The sequence below is a fragment of the Lepus europaeus genome, chromosome 5 (genome assembly GCF_033115175.1).
Source record: "Lepus europaeus isolate LE1 chromosome 5, mLepTim1.pri, whole genome shotgun sequence".
Taxonomy (NCBI): Eukaryota; Metazoa; Chordata; class Mammalia; order Lagomorpha; family Leporidae; genus Lepus; species Lepus europaeus.
Genome location: NC_084831.1, coordinates 119,398,575 through 119,414,566, shown reverse-complemented (window position 1 = coordinate 119,414,566; position 15,992 = coordinate 119,398,575). Strand labels below are relative to the sequence as shown.

Genomic DNA, 15,992 nt, shown 5'->3' with positions numbered 1-15,992 from the left:
CTCCCATGCAGGTGCAGGGCCCAAGAACTTGGGCCATCCTCCACTGCCTTCCTGGGCCATAGCAGAGAGCTGGCCTGGAAGAGGGGCAACCGGGATAGAATCCGGCGCCCTAACTGGGACTAGAACCCAGTGTGCCGGCGCCGCAAGGTGGAGGATTAGCCTGTTAAGCCACAGCGCCTGCGTGGCTTGACCCGTGGTATTTTAGTTAATTTTAGTTAATTCTGTGAGCCCTTTGAGGTGGGTACCATTTTTAAGTCTTGTTTTACAGATGAGGAAACAAACAAAAATGAGAAATAGATTTTCGAGAGGTCACAAAGACAGGACTGGGTGGACCTGGGCTGACATGCCAGAGCCCTGGAGCCGGGATTCCCTGGGAGCCTCTTCCCCGCCCTCCAGAGAGGCACAGGGTGTGAGGCTCTGCTCAGGCACTGTGGGTATGGTGCTGCAGGGAGCAGAGCTTTGGGCTAGGGGCTGCCCTCCCTGTTCTTCCTGGATCCAGGGTTGTGGTTTGCACCTCCCGCCACCAGGGGGCACAGGGGCTGGGCTGCTGGTCAGGGCTGGCACTGCTGTACCCAAAGCTGTCCGTAGCGGGGCAGCTCATGGAGGCTGAGACAAGCTCCCATTGCTCACTCGGCAGGGATCCCACATGGATGGTCGCCTCCCATCTAAGAGCTCCTAGACGGAGACGTCAGAGGACCCCCACTCCAACCCCCAGGGCACACACACACAACGACAGTCACTACAAGGGACCCCAGGCCGAGGCAGTCACAGAAGTCCTCTGATGGAGAGACCCTCAGAAGGGTCCCTGGACAGAAGCCCTGCAGAACTCTTGGAAGGAGACCCTCTTGCAAAGCCCCCTCTATTGAGACACTATGGAGGGCCCCTGAGGAGTCCTGGGAGGTGGCGCAGGGACAACTGTTGGGAAATAAGCTCAGATTTCAGAGTTTAGAAAACAGCCCCATGACGTCAGGATTCAGGCCCCTGAGGGCCACTTGGGTTGGTCCCAGTCCCTGGACCCGCGATGAGGAACCCCTGGGATGTGGTCCTGGGTAGGGACTTAGGGGTGGTGTTGCTGTGGGATTCTGAGGGAAGTGAGTGCCAAGGCTCGGCCTGGCTCTGGCTACCAGACTGCCCTTCCTGGGCTCCCTCCTCCTGCCCTCCCCGTTTTTCTCTTGGCCACCTGGACTGGCACAGGCCGGACTTGGATCTGTGCGGGCCAGAGTGTCACCATCCAACTGCCCAGGTTGGGAAGAGTGAGTGTGTGTGTGTGAGAGAGAGACTTGGAAGGCTCCATCCAGAGGGCCGCTGGGGACCTCTCCTGCCCCTCACGGCCTCCGTCCTACAAGCCTCACCTTAGCCCCTCTCCCCCTTTCTTGGATACTGACTCAGGCTGGCTTCACTTCCCGGCCCCGCAAGGCCCCCAGGCGGATCCCACGGATCCCACAGCATCTCCAAGCCTCCTTCCCTCCCTCCCCAGCCTTTCTGCTGATCCCAGGCCAGGGGCATCCCAGACCCAGCCCTCCACACTCCCTCCTCCTGCCAGGGGTGGGGACAGGCCCTGGAACCTCTCTGGCCAGTGAGGGGTGGGGCTCCCACAGCTGGCTCACTGCCTGGGCGGCTGCAATGGCAGGGGTGGCTTAGAGATGAGGCCCAGCCCCTTGCCTCCCCTCCCTTCCCCCAGGTATAAAAGCTGAGCTCAGGTGAGCTGGCTCCTCCCGTCCCGTCTCAACGGCTGCCAGCAGGTAAGGAGGCCCGAGGTTTTCACTCAGAAGGGCTGCCCCTGTCCCGGGAGCACATGGAGCCTCTCCTACCCTCGGCTGCCCCCGGGAGGGCTGGGGACCAGGCTCCTGGAGGGTGGGGGCGGAGGGAGCGTGTTTCAAATACAGGTGGGTGGTTGGCAAAAGTGGAAACAGCGAGGCCAGGGCAGGGCCCAGGGGATTCCCTCTAAATGGGTTCTCCTGGGCGCTGTGCCTTCATGTCGTGGAGCCCCGGTAGGGGCTGAGCCTGTGTGGAGTCCTGTCCGAGCCTCTGGGTGAGGTGGCCCCCCTCACCTGAGGCTCCCCCTCCTCTAGGCAGATCATGAGCCATCAGCTCCTCTGGGGCACTCTGTAGGACAGCAGAACTCTCCAAGGGACCCAGCGCAGCGGGCACCATGGGCCAGTGCCGGTCAGCCAATGCCGAGGTAGGCCTGCTCGCTCCCAGCCTTCCTCTTCCCACACTGCCCTCCTGCCTCCACTGACTTCTGCCCCTTCCTCTGGCCTTGCCCTGCACCCCAGCTCTGATGCCCACACAGGGTGATGCAGATGGAGTCCTCCTGGCACTTGCTGGAACCTGCCCTGCCTGGGGGGGCTGGGGGTAGTGGGAGGAGAGCCTTGCCCAACCTCTGGCTTGGGGCAGAGGCTGCTGTGGCTTGGAGGCCGGGGTGGGGATGAGGGAGAGGGTTCTGGGCTCTGGAGTGGGCGGGCGCCCCGTGTGCCTTCCAGCTATCTCCTGCCGTGCCAGGGAAGCAAGGTGTCCTAGAGTAAACTGGGTGATGTGCCCTGCCCTCAGGATGCCCAGGAATTCAGTGACGTGGAGAGGGCCATTGAGACCCTCATCAAGAACTTCCACCAGTACTCCGTGGAGGGTGGGAAGGAGACACTGACCCCCTCCGAGCTCCGGGACCTGGTCACCCAGCAGCTGCCCCACCTCATGCCGGTACTGAGGGACTGGACCCTTGCCCCAAGCCACTGCCCAAGACCCCACCCACACAGGCACTGAGGTCCTGGGCCAGCCCCTGGGGAAGGGTGGGGCCGGTGGATCTGCAGGTGCTGCCTGGCTGAGCTGCGGTGTCTTCCCTCCCCAGAGCAACTGTGGGCTGGAAGAGAAGATTGCCAACCTGGGCAACTGTAATGATGCCAAACTGGAGTTCGGAAGCTTCTGGGAGCTGATTGGCGAAGCTGCCAAGAGTGTGAAGCAGGAGAGCCCCGTACCTGGGAGTTGAGGCTATCCCCCTGGGGTGCCTGGGGGGTGTTGGGAAGAGGGGACCTTGAGAATGTGAGCCTGGGAATAAAACTTCTCTCTACCACCGCCCTGTTCCCCAGCCTGCAGCGCCTCTCACCTCTGCCAGGTGTGGGTCCACAGCAGTCTGCCCCAGGAGCTCTGTGCTCTTCCCCCTGGGTGCTCCGTGGGGTGTTCACTGGCGGGAGGCATGGCTGTAGGCTGGGGCTGGAGATGGGGGGACATTGGAGGGCAGAGAGGAGAGGGCTGTGGGACATAGTTTGGAGGCAGGGGCTGGGGCTGCGGCTGGAAAGATGGTACTGAAAAGGGTCTTTGGGAACCAACCCTCCCAACCTCTTCCCTTCCTGTCCGTCCAGTGCTGTCCCTGTCTGCCTCCAGCCCTGCCCCCACTTCCTCCCAGGGCTCCATCCCTGGGCTGGGGCAGGGAAAACGGGGAGCAGGATGGGAGGAGAGGATGAGGAGGGAGTGCTTTTGGGGTGAGAGGACCAGCTGGGTGCTTGGGCATTTACGGAATGATGGTTGTTTTATATCATTTGATTAATAAAAAATAGAAAAAGTAACAAATGTTGTCTTTTTTTTTAAGATTTATTTTATTTATTTGGAAGAGTTACAGAGAGACAGAGAGGTCTACCTGCTGGTTCACTTCCCAAATGGCCGCAATGGCTAGAGCTGAAGCGATCCAAAGCCAGGAGCCAGGAGCTTCTTCTGGGTCTCCCACATGGGAGCAGGGGTCCAAGAACCTGGGTCATCCTCTTATGCTTTCCCAGATGCATTAGCAAGGAGCTGGATTGGAAGTGGAGCAGCCAGGATTCAAACCAGCACCCTTATGGGATGCTGGCGCTGCAGGCTGGGGCTTTAACTCACTGCACCACAGAGCCCGGTCCCACAAATGCTGATTGGATGCTTCTTCCTCCAGACTCCACAGACGAGAGGGTGGCAGTGAATTAGGACTCACTTTTCACCTGTACCTGGGTTGGGGATGGTACCAGGCCTCACAGGTGGTAGAACCAGTCCTGTTCAAGGCATGGGCTGCCCTCAGCCACAGGGCTGGTCCTCTGGCCAGAACTGAGGCCTAGGGGACACACCTGGGAAGGACATGAACCCAGGTGTCTTGGCCTGGGTTTGCATCCCAGCTCTGCCACTTAGTGTCTTTGATACTCTGCGCGTGCCCTAGGGTACCAGTCTCCCCACCTGTGAAATGGGGATATGAAGGGACTTCCTCACAGGCTGGTTAGGAGGATGAACATGGGGCACCCTGTGAAGAACTTAGAGAGTCTGACACACAGCTGGTGCCCATGAGTGGGGGCCAGGGAGCCCCTACTCTGGGGTCGGGGCTGCCCCAGGACAGGGGGAGGTGGAGCTGCCAGTCTCCTGGGGTACCTAGGGAAAGAGTTCCCAGAGGAGTCCTCCTTTGCGCCTGGGAGGTCTTTGTGATGGGTGTGTGTATCAGGAAAGCTTTCTGTTGGGCTGGACTGGAGATGGGAGACCAGGAAGCCAGCCTCTGGGCGCTGATGACCGGCTCTGACCTGAGCCCATGGAAATCAGGCACTGCTCCTGAAATCCCAACAATGGGAGGCCTGGAATGCTCACTGCGCTTGTCTGTTACTTGGCTCCCAGGAATCCAGGTGAGAAGGGCAGGTGACAGGTGACAGGTGACAGTGCTTCCCAGTCTCCTCTGTACCTGGTTGCTTCTGCTCCTGCCCTGCAGAGCAAGGAGGGTGGGGTTGGGGGAGTGCCAGCTTCCACCACTCCCTCTGGGGTGGGGGTAGAGGGGTGTGATAAAAGGTGTGTATCCCTTTAACAAGGGCCCAACCCCAGGGCCAAGTCAAAAGGGAGCTCAATCACTATCTCCCCACCGGAGCCAGCTCAGCCAGGCAGGGCCGGGGAGGGAGTGGGACAGATTCTGGGAGTGCAGCGGGGAGGAGTCCTGGCTGGGCTGAGCTCAGGGGAGCCGCTTGGCAGTGCCAGAGCCCAGGCCCCAGAGCTCTGCTGGAGAGGAGGTGGACAGAAGAGGCAGGTGAGCACCCCAGGCCTGCCCTGGGAGGGACCCCGTGGGCTTGGGAGGCCAGGAGAAGGGACAGAGAGGGGGACTGGGGAGAGGGGCCTGGCCGAGGCCGGGCAGGAAGGTTTTGTTAATTATTAACTTTCCTCCAAGGCTACTCTGGGAATGGGGAGTCCTGGGGGCTGGCAGAGGCCTTCCAAGGAGTAAACAGGGTGGCAAGACCCCCTCTCGGGGCCAGCAACTGCCTGGGCTCCTCTCCAGGGGCTGAGCCACTGGGCAGAGCATTTGGGAGCTTTGCCCGCAACGGCTCCGTCCTCCCCAGACAGAAATGGGCAAACGCACACTGGTGGGGGGCTGAGGGGTAGCCAGGCCTTGCCGCAGGCCTCACCGTGCCCTGGGAGAGGTGATGGGGCCCAGGGAGGGCCCAAGGAGGCCGAGAACGCGCGGGCAGCGGGGGCAGGGGCTGAGGCGGCCTCTCTTCCACCCCGCGCCCTGGGCAGGTCCCCGGAAGCGGGCCCCATTGTGCTCCCGGAGCTGTTCCTTGGGAGGGACCTGGGTGAGGTTCTGGGGAAGCCTGGGAGCTCCCCAGGAGAGGGTGAGGGAAAGGGGCTGACTCTCCAGCCCTGCAGCTTCTTCAGCTTAGGATCCAGGCAGGTCGTGGCTTGAAGCCTTGCTTGGCAGAGGCACCAGGTGTTAGGAGGCTGCCCCTGCCCGGCAGGTTGTGGGGGTGAGGGTAGGGGGGCTGGCGAGCCGGCTGCAGCCTTTCCCCACCCACTAGAAAAGCGCTCTGTGCTGGTGAGGCCAGGGGAGCCGTGTGTCCGTGTGTGTGTGCATGTGTGTGTGTGTCCGTGTGTCTGTGCGTCTGCTCCCAACTTCTCCGACTTCACTGGTCTCAGAGAACTTTTCTGAGGATCTGGCTTCTTGATACAAAAGCAGCAGGGGGTGGGAGGTAGCTGGCTTAACCAGGGGTGGCAGCGTGTCTTGCTCTGTGTGTGTGTGTGTGTGTGTGAGAATTAGATGCAGGGAGTCCTGTGAGGCAGGGAGGGCTGAGGCAGGTGCACCTGTGTGAACCCTGCGCCTCGTTCAAGTGGAAAGAAAGGTCGAGAGGGAGCAGGGTGCAGGGCTGCGGAGACTGGGGAGATGGGTTTGGAACAGTCTTGCAAATCGAGACAGCAGTGCCAGCCCAGCCGGGATTGAGCCTCTGTGTATATCGAAGGCAGTTGGGACACACCAGTGGGTCAAGAGGGAATGACTGAGAGAATGAATGAGTGAATAAGTGAATCAATGAATGGACAAGCACATGAATGATGGAGGCATGAGGCAGGTGGAAGGGGCAAAGAGGATGGGCCTTTCAGCTTGGGCTCTGGAGAGAACAGGGGCTTGGGGAGAGGAGCCCATAGGCACAGCCCAACACTTGGGAACAAGCAAAGACCCCAGCATGTCATGGGAAGAGAACGTCAGCTTTGCAGGGGTCAGGGGCTGGAGGCTGGAGAGGTGGGGGTGGCTAGCAAGCACTTGGAGGGGGTGGAGCTCCGCATCTGGGGGTGGGAGGGTGGGGCTCCAGTGGCTGGGATCCAGGGGCATGGTGTCAGGGCAATTTGGGCTTTTGGAGAAGTCAGCAAGCTGGGCAGAGGTGGGCGGGGTGGGGGTGAGAGCCTCCTGGTTGCTCAACGATGAATCAGCCCAGGAGAAGACAAAGAGAATATTGGGGGAGGAGCAGGGGCCAGGGCAGGAAGGCCCCTTGGAGGACACGTGGTCCCTTCGGTCCCCCTTTTTTGGAAGGCTTGGTATACACTATCCCTACTCTGTCTCCCAGTCAGTTGCAGGAACCACCTCCTGCCCAACCTTGCTAGGAAGGGGCTTCTGGGGCAGCACACCTGTGCCACCCCCATGCTGGAGCCCCATAGGCCTAGCTGGTATGAGGACAGGCAGGCCAGAGGAGCAGGTGGATGTGGGATGGGGAGGGTGGCAGCACCTGTCTCCTGGCCCCCAGGGGAGGGAGGGAGGAGGAGGGTAATGACACCTCATGGTCCCACTCTGATACCCTTCCTCAGAAGCCCCAGGTCCAGATGGTTATCTCCATTCTTGTCCATTTTAGAAGCAGGTGAGGAAGGGTGGGTTAGTGGGAGGAGAGCCTAGCAACCGCATGCCAGAGATGCTGACAGTGCCTGTCTGGTGACCAGCACCCCTGAGAGCAGGCGGCCGAGTCATCCCTTGGGTGCTCACCTCTGGTTGCTGCTGCCCGAGGCCAGGTAGGGGTGCGGCATGGTGTTGAGAAAGGGCAGGAGGACCCTCTTCTGGCCAGAGAACCAGACTCCAAGGAGGTAGACAGCAGGAGAGTGGGCTGACCGGTGGCGACAGGCACCGAGACATCCAGTTCTTTCTCTTTCCCTGTCCCTGTCCCTGGCTGTTTGCCAAAGGATCCCTCAAGAGCGAGCGAGGTCCAAGCTGGTTAAGGGTGGGGGCTTCTGCGAGTTCTCCCCTACTGCCACTGCCGAGTTGGGAGTGGGCGCGCACAATCCTTCGTGGCATGGACGCAGTCTCCAGAGTGCCCAGCAAGGCTGCTCAGGGCAGCAGAGTGGACAGCACACGGCTTAAAAACTTGCTCCTCATTTGTGAACCTAAGAGTGTGTGAGCAGCTGACCAAGCTTCCAGCAGGCAACCATGCAGTGATGCATGCAAATAATGAGTATGGGAAAAAGGATGGTTTCCTGTAGTTCTGGCTCCAGCCTCATCCTTCCAGCCACAGACCAGAGTGGTCAGGGAGGGAGGGGGGCAGGACTTCCCGCCAGAGCCCCCTCCCTCCCAACTCCCCTTCTTGCTTGCAGCCTGGCTTCCTCCCCTCTCCCCCAGCCTCAGTCTTCCACCAGAAAAGGCTTCTTTAAAGAAAAGGCTCAGCAAGGTGGTCACGGGCCTTGGCTACCTGGGTGTCGGGGTTGCAAGGAAGCGGAGTATTTATAGAATATCCACCATGAGCAAGGCCCTGGGCCAGGCTGTGTGGCCACCAGGCCGTGTGGCCGAGGGGAGATGCATGGATTAAAAGCAGGGCGGTGCTTGTGTATCCAGGGTTTTAAAAACAGTTGTCACCAAGTCTGCGCATCCTGCCATGTGGCTGAGAAAATACAGCAGCTGAGTGTAAAAAAACACTATGCTTGGCTCAAGGAATGAGACAAGACCCAGAGACTGCGGCCACACCAGTGGTGTGGTGCTGGCGGGGCATGCAGACACTGGGCCTGTGGGAGGCAGGGGGCTCGGGTGCCCAGGGCAGGGTCCAGGCAGGGCCGAGTGATGGGCAGGCATCCGCTGGGGAGAGAGGCCAGGGTGCTGGGCACGATGGCTGGGGCCTGCTCAGGCCCACGGTGGCTCTGTCCCTGTTGTGTCCGCCTTCTCTGGCCAGGACCAGCTGGCAAGGGCAGCTGGAACTCATTCCTGGGCCTGGGGGTGGGAGGGGAGTCTGATTTGCCCGAGGTTGACTTGGGGGGGCTCTGGGCATGGGCGGCGACTCGCAGACTGGATCCGCCTGCTCCCCTCATATCCTGTTATTGAGAGGGCTGGCTGTATCCGCTGGGCTGTGAGCGCCTTTGTCCTGGGGTGAGGGGGTGACGCATGTGGCCTCTGCTCTGGCAGCTGCTGCTGTGTCCAGGGGCTGGCAGCAGCTGGGGCACAACGGGGCCGGGCTCCTGCTTAGGTAAGGGCATGGGGGCTGCCCACGGGTCCCCCTGTATATTTAGGGGTGGGGACGAGGGAGGAGAGGCTGGCAGGGTATGGCGGGTGGGGTGTGGCACAAAAATATGGTAGGATGAATTAGAACTTTGTCCTTTTTCAGAGAGGGGCAGGGGGCAGCTGTGGCTTGAGACCCTGGACTCACTTGTCTGGGAACCTGGAGCCCAGGACCCTGCCTTCCACGGTGTTGCCTGGAGCTGGGGTCCCCTCTGGTCCTGAGGGCATGGAGCACCCCCCCCCCCCCCACTCTCCTTGGCTTCTTTCAGCAGATCCTGCCTTCGATTGCCCTCAGGGCGGGGGCTCTGGGGGGCCAGGTGCAGAGGAGGGGGTAGGGCCCGGCAATGACTCTTTCCTCCTCTTCCCAGCTCCGGCTCTCACCAGGGCTCTACCGGCTCTCACCAGGGCTCTACCGAGCCTGGTGCCTGCGGCTGGGGAAGGGCTGTGAAACCTGCTGAGGCAGTCCAGCTGGGGCACCTGCCTTAGCCAAGCCAAAATAGTTCTCATTCCGGGGCCCACCCCTGTGTGCCCCGACCCCTGCCTCCTCCCTGCTCCGGAGGACCAGCCGGCCTGGGGTGGTGCTGGTGGTGGTGGTGGGGAGGGTCCAGGGCACCAGGTGGGCACGGGGTTGGGGGAGGTTAGTCTTCTCACCTCCCCTGCTCCTGTTGCTGCCCAGGCCCTGCGGGAGGTGAGCCGGTGCCATGGCTGAAGAGGGCTACACGGAGCTGGAGAAGGCTGTAGTGGTCCTGGTGGAGAACTTCTACAAATACGTGTCCAAGCACAGCCTGGTCAAGAACAAGATCAGCAAGAGCAGCTTCCGCAAGATGCTGCAGAAGGAGCTGAACCACATGCTGACGGTGCGTCCCCCACGCAGGCAGGCCCGCCTCGCTCCCGCGCCCTCCCTCCGCGCCTCACCTTAGGCCAAGGCCCTTGCAGAGCTACCCCCAGCCCAGGCGCTCAAAACCCGCGCCCTCCCTCAGCGGGCCTTTTCCAAGGACGGGTCCTGTGTGGGCTCTCTCCAGGCTGCCACCGTCAACGTGGCTGACTCTGCTTCCTCCCCAGGACACAGGGAACCGGAAGGCCGCCGACAAGCTCATCCAGAACCTGGACGCCAACCACGACGGGCGCATCAGCTTCGATGAGTACTGGACCTTAATAGGCGGCATCACCTGCCCCATCGCCAACCTCATCCGCCAGCAGGAGCAGCAGTGCAGCCCCTAGGGGAGCCCCGCCAGCCCCGCGAGGCCCCGCCCCAAGCCCCGCCCCGTGCCCCTCCCAGGGCCCTCAGCCCCCCACCCCTCGCCCTTCTCCGCGTCCTTGCTGAACGCGGTGGAGCGGGGATGTCAGGACCCCTCTGTGAGTGTCTCAGCCTGGGGATGCCTCCCCGGGGGTCTCCGTCCCTGGAGCCAGCAGACCCCAGGTGCCTCTCAGTGAGCTCTCAATGCTGTTTGGGGACCCCAAGGGTTTCCTGACCTCCTAAGCCCACCCGCCCTCCGGCGTCTGACTCCTGGTCTGGCGTGACCGCCGGAGGTCAGCTGGCTGGCCGACGTGTCCATTCCACTGGTGGCAGCGGCAGCGGTCGGAGCCCCCTCTCCCCGTCCCGTGAGCCCTCCTGGGTAGAGAAGCACTTCCGGGGCTCCCCTCCAGCGGCCTGAGAAAGAGCCAAGCAGGGCAAGCCTCCGCCTCTGCGCAGCCACCAGATGATGGAAATAAAGGCTGGGTTTGGAGTTTGTATCTCCCGCACCTGGTCCGTTTGTGATGCTCATTAAAACCCTCCCACGTCTCCTGAACATGGTGGTCTGTGCCCTGGGCCCCAAAACAAGGTTGGGGGGGAGCGGATCTCACAGAGAAATCCCAAAGGGAGAGCAAGAAGGAAGCCAGGGGCTCCCGGACCCCAGCAGGCGCTGTCGGCCCTGGGAGCAGTTCCCTGTCTCCTGCTCCATGACGTCACCCGCTCTAGGCCCTCCCAGCCCAGTCTCAGACTCACCCTCACCTTTTAGGCGCACCCGAGGTCTCCTTTCACCCTTACTGCGATTCAGTGAGAGAGGGACCCTGAGTCATGAATTCTCATGCAGAGATTCTTCCAATACACGGAGGATGTGTGAGGTGGAGAAGCAGGGGTGCGAGGGAGGAGGGATATGGGAGGCTGGGACCTGTAGCTCCTGGAGGGGTGGATGCCAGTTTCTCTGTTTCTTCCCTGCTCCTGCAGCCAGGGAGGTCCCAGCCTGCAGAGCGTGGGATCGGTGGTTTCCAATCGCAGGCAGTGTGCCCCAAGGTTTAAGGTCTCCTCAGACACGCACTGACATGGTTTTACTGGGATCCACTCACTGGCCCCCAGCCTTGTGAAGCTGCTCTGTCCCAGAACGACTGGCAGCCCGGGTGTCAAGGGGGCCTCCTGCCCCACTGCCTCTCTCATCACCCTCCTTAATTAAGGACTAAGGGCATGCCCTTTACCTGTGCAGAAAATTTCTCTGCTGCCTTGACTGAGTGGTGCAGATGAACACATTTCAGGAGGTGGTATTCTTATCTTCTACCTATCTCTCCACTCACCTGCCATTCATCTACCCACCCATCTATTCATGGATGGATCAATTCATCCATCTATTCATCTATAGATCAATCATCTATCTGTAAATATATATTCATCCACCCATTATCATCCTTTATCTATCATCTATCAATTATCTATCGATCATGTATTATATATCAATATATTATCTATACATCATCTATCCATTCATTTACCAATTATCTATCAATCACCTATCATCTATCCACCCATTCACCTATAATTCATCTATCCACCCATGTATCATCTATTAATCATTTAACCATCCCTCCATCCATCCATCTTTTATCTATCAATTATCTTTCATCTGTCTATCCACCCATTCACCCATCTATCTATCTATATCTATCATAGGGAAAACAGATGACGCAAATCTCCCCTCTTGAAGTGGACATTACAGTTGCACATCAGGTCTCTATAGCTTTCTCATCTTGAGTGACAATGACTGTAACTCAACAGCCATTGAACACCTCTGCTTCCCCCTCACCCACTAACCACTGTTTTAATAAGTTTCATTATTTTAGACATCTCTATCTCATCTAAGTGGAATTGACAATATTTGTCTTTTTGTGATTGGCTTAGCTCACTTAGCATAAAGGTGTAATGTCCTCAAAGTTTATCTAAGTTATAGTATATGACAGAGTTTTTTTGTTTGTTTAAGATTATTTTATTTATTTGTCAGAATTACAAAGACAGAGGGAGGATCAGAGAGAAAGAGGCATCATCCAACCACTGGTTCACTCCCCAGATGACTGCAACAGTCTTGGGCCAAGCTGAAGCCCAGAGCCAGGAATTCCTTCTGGGTTTCCCACATGGGTGGCAGGGTTCCAAGTACCTGGGCCATCTTCCTTTACCTTCCCAGGTACATTAGCAGGGGGCTGAATGGGAAAAGGGGCAGCTGGGACTTGAACCGGTACACATCTGAGATGCTGGCATTGCAGGCGGTGGCTTAATCCATTGTGCCACAACATTGGCCCTCCCCTTTTTGTTAAAAGAAAAAAGGCTAAAAAAAAAATTAAAAAAAAAGAAAAAAGGCTAAATAATTCTCTGTTTTATATAAGCTATCTATGTCTACTACATATACACATACTAACACATTTTCTGTATCCATTCAACTGCAGATGGACATTTAAGCTATGTCTACATCCAGGCTATTGTGAATAATCCTGAAATGAACATGGATTTGCAAACATCCCTTCAAGGTCTTTTTTTTTTTTAAGATTTATTTATTTGTTTGGAGGGCAGAGTTAGAGAGAGAGAGAGAGAGAGAGAGAGGTTTTTCTATCCATTGGTTCACTCCCCAAATGGCCACAATGGCCGGAGCTGAGTCAATCTGAAGCCAGTAGCCAGAAGCTTCCCAGGTCTCTCATGCTGGTGCAGGGGCCCAGGGACCTGGGCCATCCTCTATTGCCTTCCCAGGCCATAGCAGAGGGCTGGCTTGGAAGTGAAGCATCTGGGACATGAACTGGCACCCACATGGGATGCCGGCCCTGCAGGTGTTGGCTTTACCTGCTTAGCCACAGCGCTGGCCCCAAGATCCTGTTTTTTATTCTTTTGAATATAAAGCATACTCAGAATTCAGATTGTGGAATAACAGGTAGATCCACTTTTAATTAAATTTTTTTAAAAAAATATTTTTATTTTATTTGAAAGAGAGACAGACAGAGAGATCTTCCATCTGCTGGTTCACTCCCCAAATGCCTGCAATAACCAGGGCTGAGACAGGCTGAAGCCAGGAGCCCAGAACTCAGTCTGGGTTTTCTACGTTGGTGGCAGGGACTCATCTATTTGAGCCATTACATGCCGCTTCCCAGGATTGCATTAGCAGGAAGCTGGATCAGAAGTGGAGGAGCTGGGACCTGAACCAGGCACTCCAACATGGAAGGCAGGGATCCTAAGTGATGACCAAAGTCTTGCCTTATTTTAAATTTTTGAAAAAAAATTTTTTTTTTTTGGACAGGCAGAGTGGATAGTGAGAGAGAGAGAGACAGAGAGAAAGGTCTTGCTTTGCTGTTGGTTCACCCTCCAATGGCCGCTGCGGCCGGCGCATCACGCTGATCCGAAGCCAGGAGCCAGGTGCTTCTCCTGGTCTCCCATGTGGGTGCAGGGCCCAAGGACTTGGGCCATCCTTCCCGGGCCATAGCAGAGAGCTGGCCTGGAAGAGGGGCAACCGGGATAGAATCCGGCGCCCCAACCGGGACTAGAATCTGGTGTGCCAGTGCCGCAAGGCAGAGGATTAGCCTGTTAAGCCACGGCGCCGGCTAAATTTTTGAGTTTTAAAAAATGTATTTATTTGAGAGGTGAGGGAAGGGGAAAGTGGGGAGGGGAGTACGGGGAGGGGAGAGAGAGAGAGAGAGAGAGAGAGAGAGAGAGAGAGAGAGAGAGAAACATGAGAAAAACTCCTGTTCTCTGGTTCATGCCCCAATTGCCCACAGTGGACAAGGTTGGTGGGACCTGACGCTGGGGTCTAGGAGCTCGGTGCAGACCTTGCACATGGCTGACAGGAACCCAGTTACTGGGGCTATCACGGCTGCTTTCCAGGGTCTGCATTAGCAGGGAGCTGGAGCCCACTGTGGGGTGTGGGTGTAACTCAGTCGGCCGTTTAACCCCCAGGTCAGAGGCCCACCCCCATCTTTAACCTCTTGAGAAACCTCCGTAGTGTTTTCGTGGCAGCTCCAGCATTTGACAATCCTGTCAACATGGCTGAAGGTTCCAGTTTTCCCATGTCCTTATCAATCCTCCTAGAGTTTTCTGGGTTGTGATGGAATGAGAAGGCCATGCCAAGATGGCCGCTGGCCAGCGAGCGTCAGTTACTCAGGAAATGGCTTCGGAACCCACCTGGCAACAGAGCCTGCCTGGCAGCAGGCAGTGATTGGTTACGGCATAACCCACCCCTTGACCGGATTGGCTGCCTTGGCTATCTGAGCTGCTGTACCAACTGCGGCTGCTCGCCTCTGGCTCGCTTTCACCTGACTCTCGACTCCTGGGGTCTGTGTGGTGACTCCGCGCCTCTTGCCCCCACCGCGCTTCTCCTCTCAGAATGAATCCACAGCAACACTGGGTTTTGCTTTGACAGTGTCCATCCCAATGGGTCTGAGTGATATCTTGTTTGCAGGAATTTAGTGAGACAACCAAGGCTGCTTAGCAGCAGTTCATTGCAAAGTTTTGTTTTACAAAGGAAGGACTGTGCCTTTAAGAAGCAACACCTAAGCCCCCTCCATGCTGCTCTGGCTGGAGGTCTTTGACCCTAATAAATCTTTGTAAATCTCAAAAAAACAAAAACAAAACAAAACAACAACAACAAAAAAACAAAAAAAACCCAAAAACAAACAAATAAACAAAAAACACCCAAAAACAAACAAAAAAAACCAAACACAACTGTTGCACAGAGGTTTTTAGGTTTGATGTAGTTGCATTTGTTTATTTTTGCTTTTGGTGTCATGCAAGAAATCATGGCCAAGATCAATTTTTTTTGAGGCGTTTTATAGCTTCAGGTCTTACATTTGGATCATGAGATGAAGGTCTAGCTTCTTCCACACATGGATATCCAGTTTTCCAAACGCCATTTGTTTAAGAGTCTGTTCTTTCCCTATTGTGTAGTCTTGGCACCCTGTGGCCGTATTCATTTCACCATACTCATCAGTTACTTCTGGGCTGCCTATTCTGTGCCATTGGTTTATATGTTTGTTTTTGTGCCAAGGCCATACTATTTTGACTAATGTAGCTTTGTAGTATTTTTTTCCAAAAAGATTTATTTATTTACTTGAGAGGTAGAGTTAACAGACAGAGAGAGGGATTGAGAGAGAGAGAGAGAGAGAGAGAGAGAGAGAGGTCTTCCATTGTTGCTTCTCTCCCCAAATGGCGGCAACGGCCTGGGCTGGGCTAGTCTGAAGCCAGGAGCAAGGAGCTTTCTCTGGGTCTCCCATGCAGGTGCATGGGCCCAAGAGCTTGGGCCATCTTCCACTGCTTTCCCAGGCTACATGCAGAGAGCTGGATCAGAAGAGGAGCAGTTGGGATATGGACCAGCGCACATATGGGATGCCGGCACCATAGGCAGAGGCTCAGCCTACTAAGCCACAGTACGTCAGATTTTCTATTTCACTTTCTCAAGGCAATTTCTAATTTCCTTAGTGACTTCTTCAATCCATTGATTGTTGAAGAGTGGATTGTTCAAATTCCACATATCTGTGAATCTTCCAGTTTTCCTGATGCTATTGATTTCTAGTTTCATTCACTGTGATCAGAAAAGAGACTTGGTGGGATTTCAGCTATCTTAAATCTGCTGACTTGTGTGATCTTCGGCATGTGATCGCTCCCGGGGAACATTCTGTGTGTGTTGAGACTAACATGCGGGACTGGTGCTGTGGCGTAGCGGGTAAAGCCACCACCTGCAGTGCTGGTATCCCTTATGGGCGCCGGTTCGAGTCCCAACTGCTCTGCTTCTGATCCAGTTCTCTGCTGTGGCCTGGGAAAGCTGTAGAAGATGGTTCAAGTTCTTGGGCCCCTGCACCCATGTGGGAGACCCGGAAGAAGCTCCTGGTTCCTGGCTTCGGATTGGCACAGCTCCAGCCATTGTGGCCATCTGGGGAGTGAACCAGCGGATGGAAGACCTCTTCCTCTTTCTCTCCCTCTCTTTCTCTCTCTGTGTAACTCTTTCAAATAAATAAATAAATAAATCTTTTTTAAAAATACAGTGAAAAG

At 56.6% G+C, this 15,992-nt stretch overlaps 2 protein-coding genes across 2 annotated transcripts; both read left to right on the top strand.

Annotated features, from left to right (window-relative positions):
• Nucleotides 1-2,152: 2,152 nt before the first annotated feature.
• Nucleotides 2,153-2,983, top strand: S100A14 (S100 calcium binding protein A14). Its single transcript, XM_062193629.1, has 3 exons — nt 2,153-2,182; nt 2,551-2,697; nt 2,846-2,983. The coding sequence occupies exons 1-3, from the start codon at nt 2,153-2,155 to the stop codon at nt 2,981-2,983; spliced, it is 315 nt and encodes a 104-aa protein (XP_062049613.1).
• Nucleotides 2,984-4,868: 1,885 nt separating this feature from the next.
• S100A16 (S100 calcium binding protein A16) lies at nt 4,869-10,512 on the top strand. Its single transcript, XM_062193628.1, has 3 exons — nt 4,869-5,017; nt 9,399-9,579; nt 9,785-10,512. The coding sequence occupies exons 2-3, from the start codon at nt 9,424-9,426 to the stop codon at nt 9,941-9,943; spliced, it is 315 nt and encodes a 104-aa protein (XP_062049612.1). The 5' UTR covers nt 4,869-5,017; nt 9,399-9,423; the 3' UTR covers nt 9,944-10,512.
• Nucleotides 10,513-15,992: the final 5,480 nt, after the last annotated feature.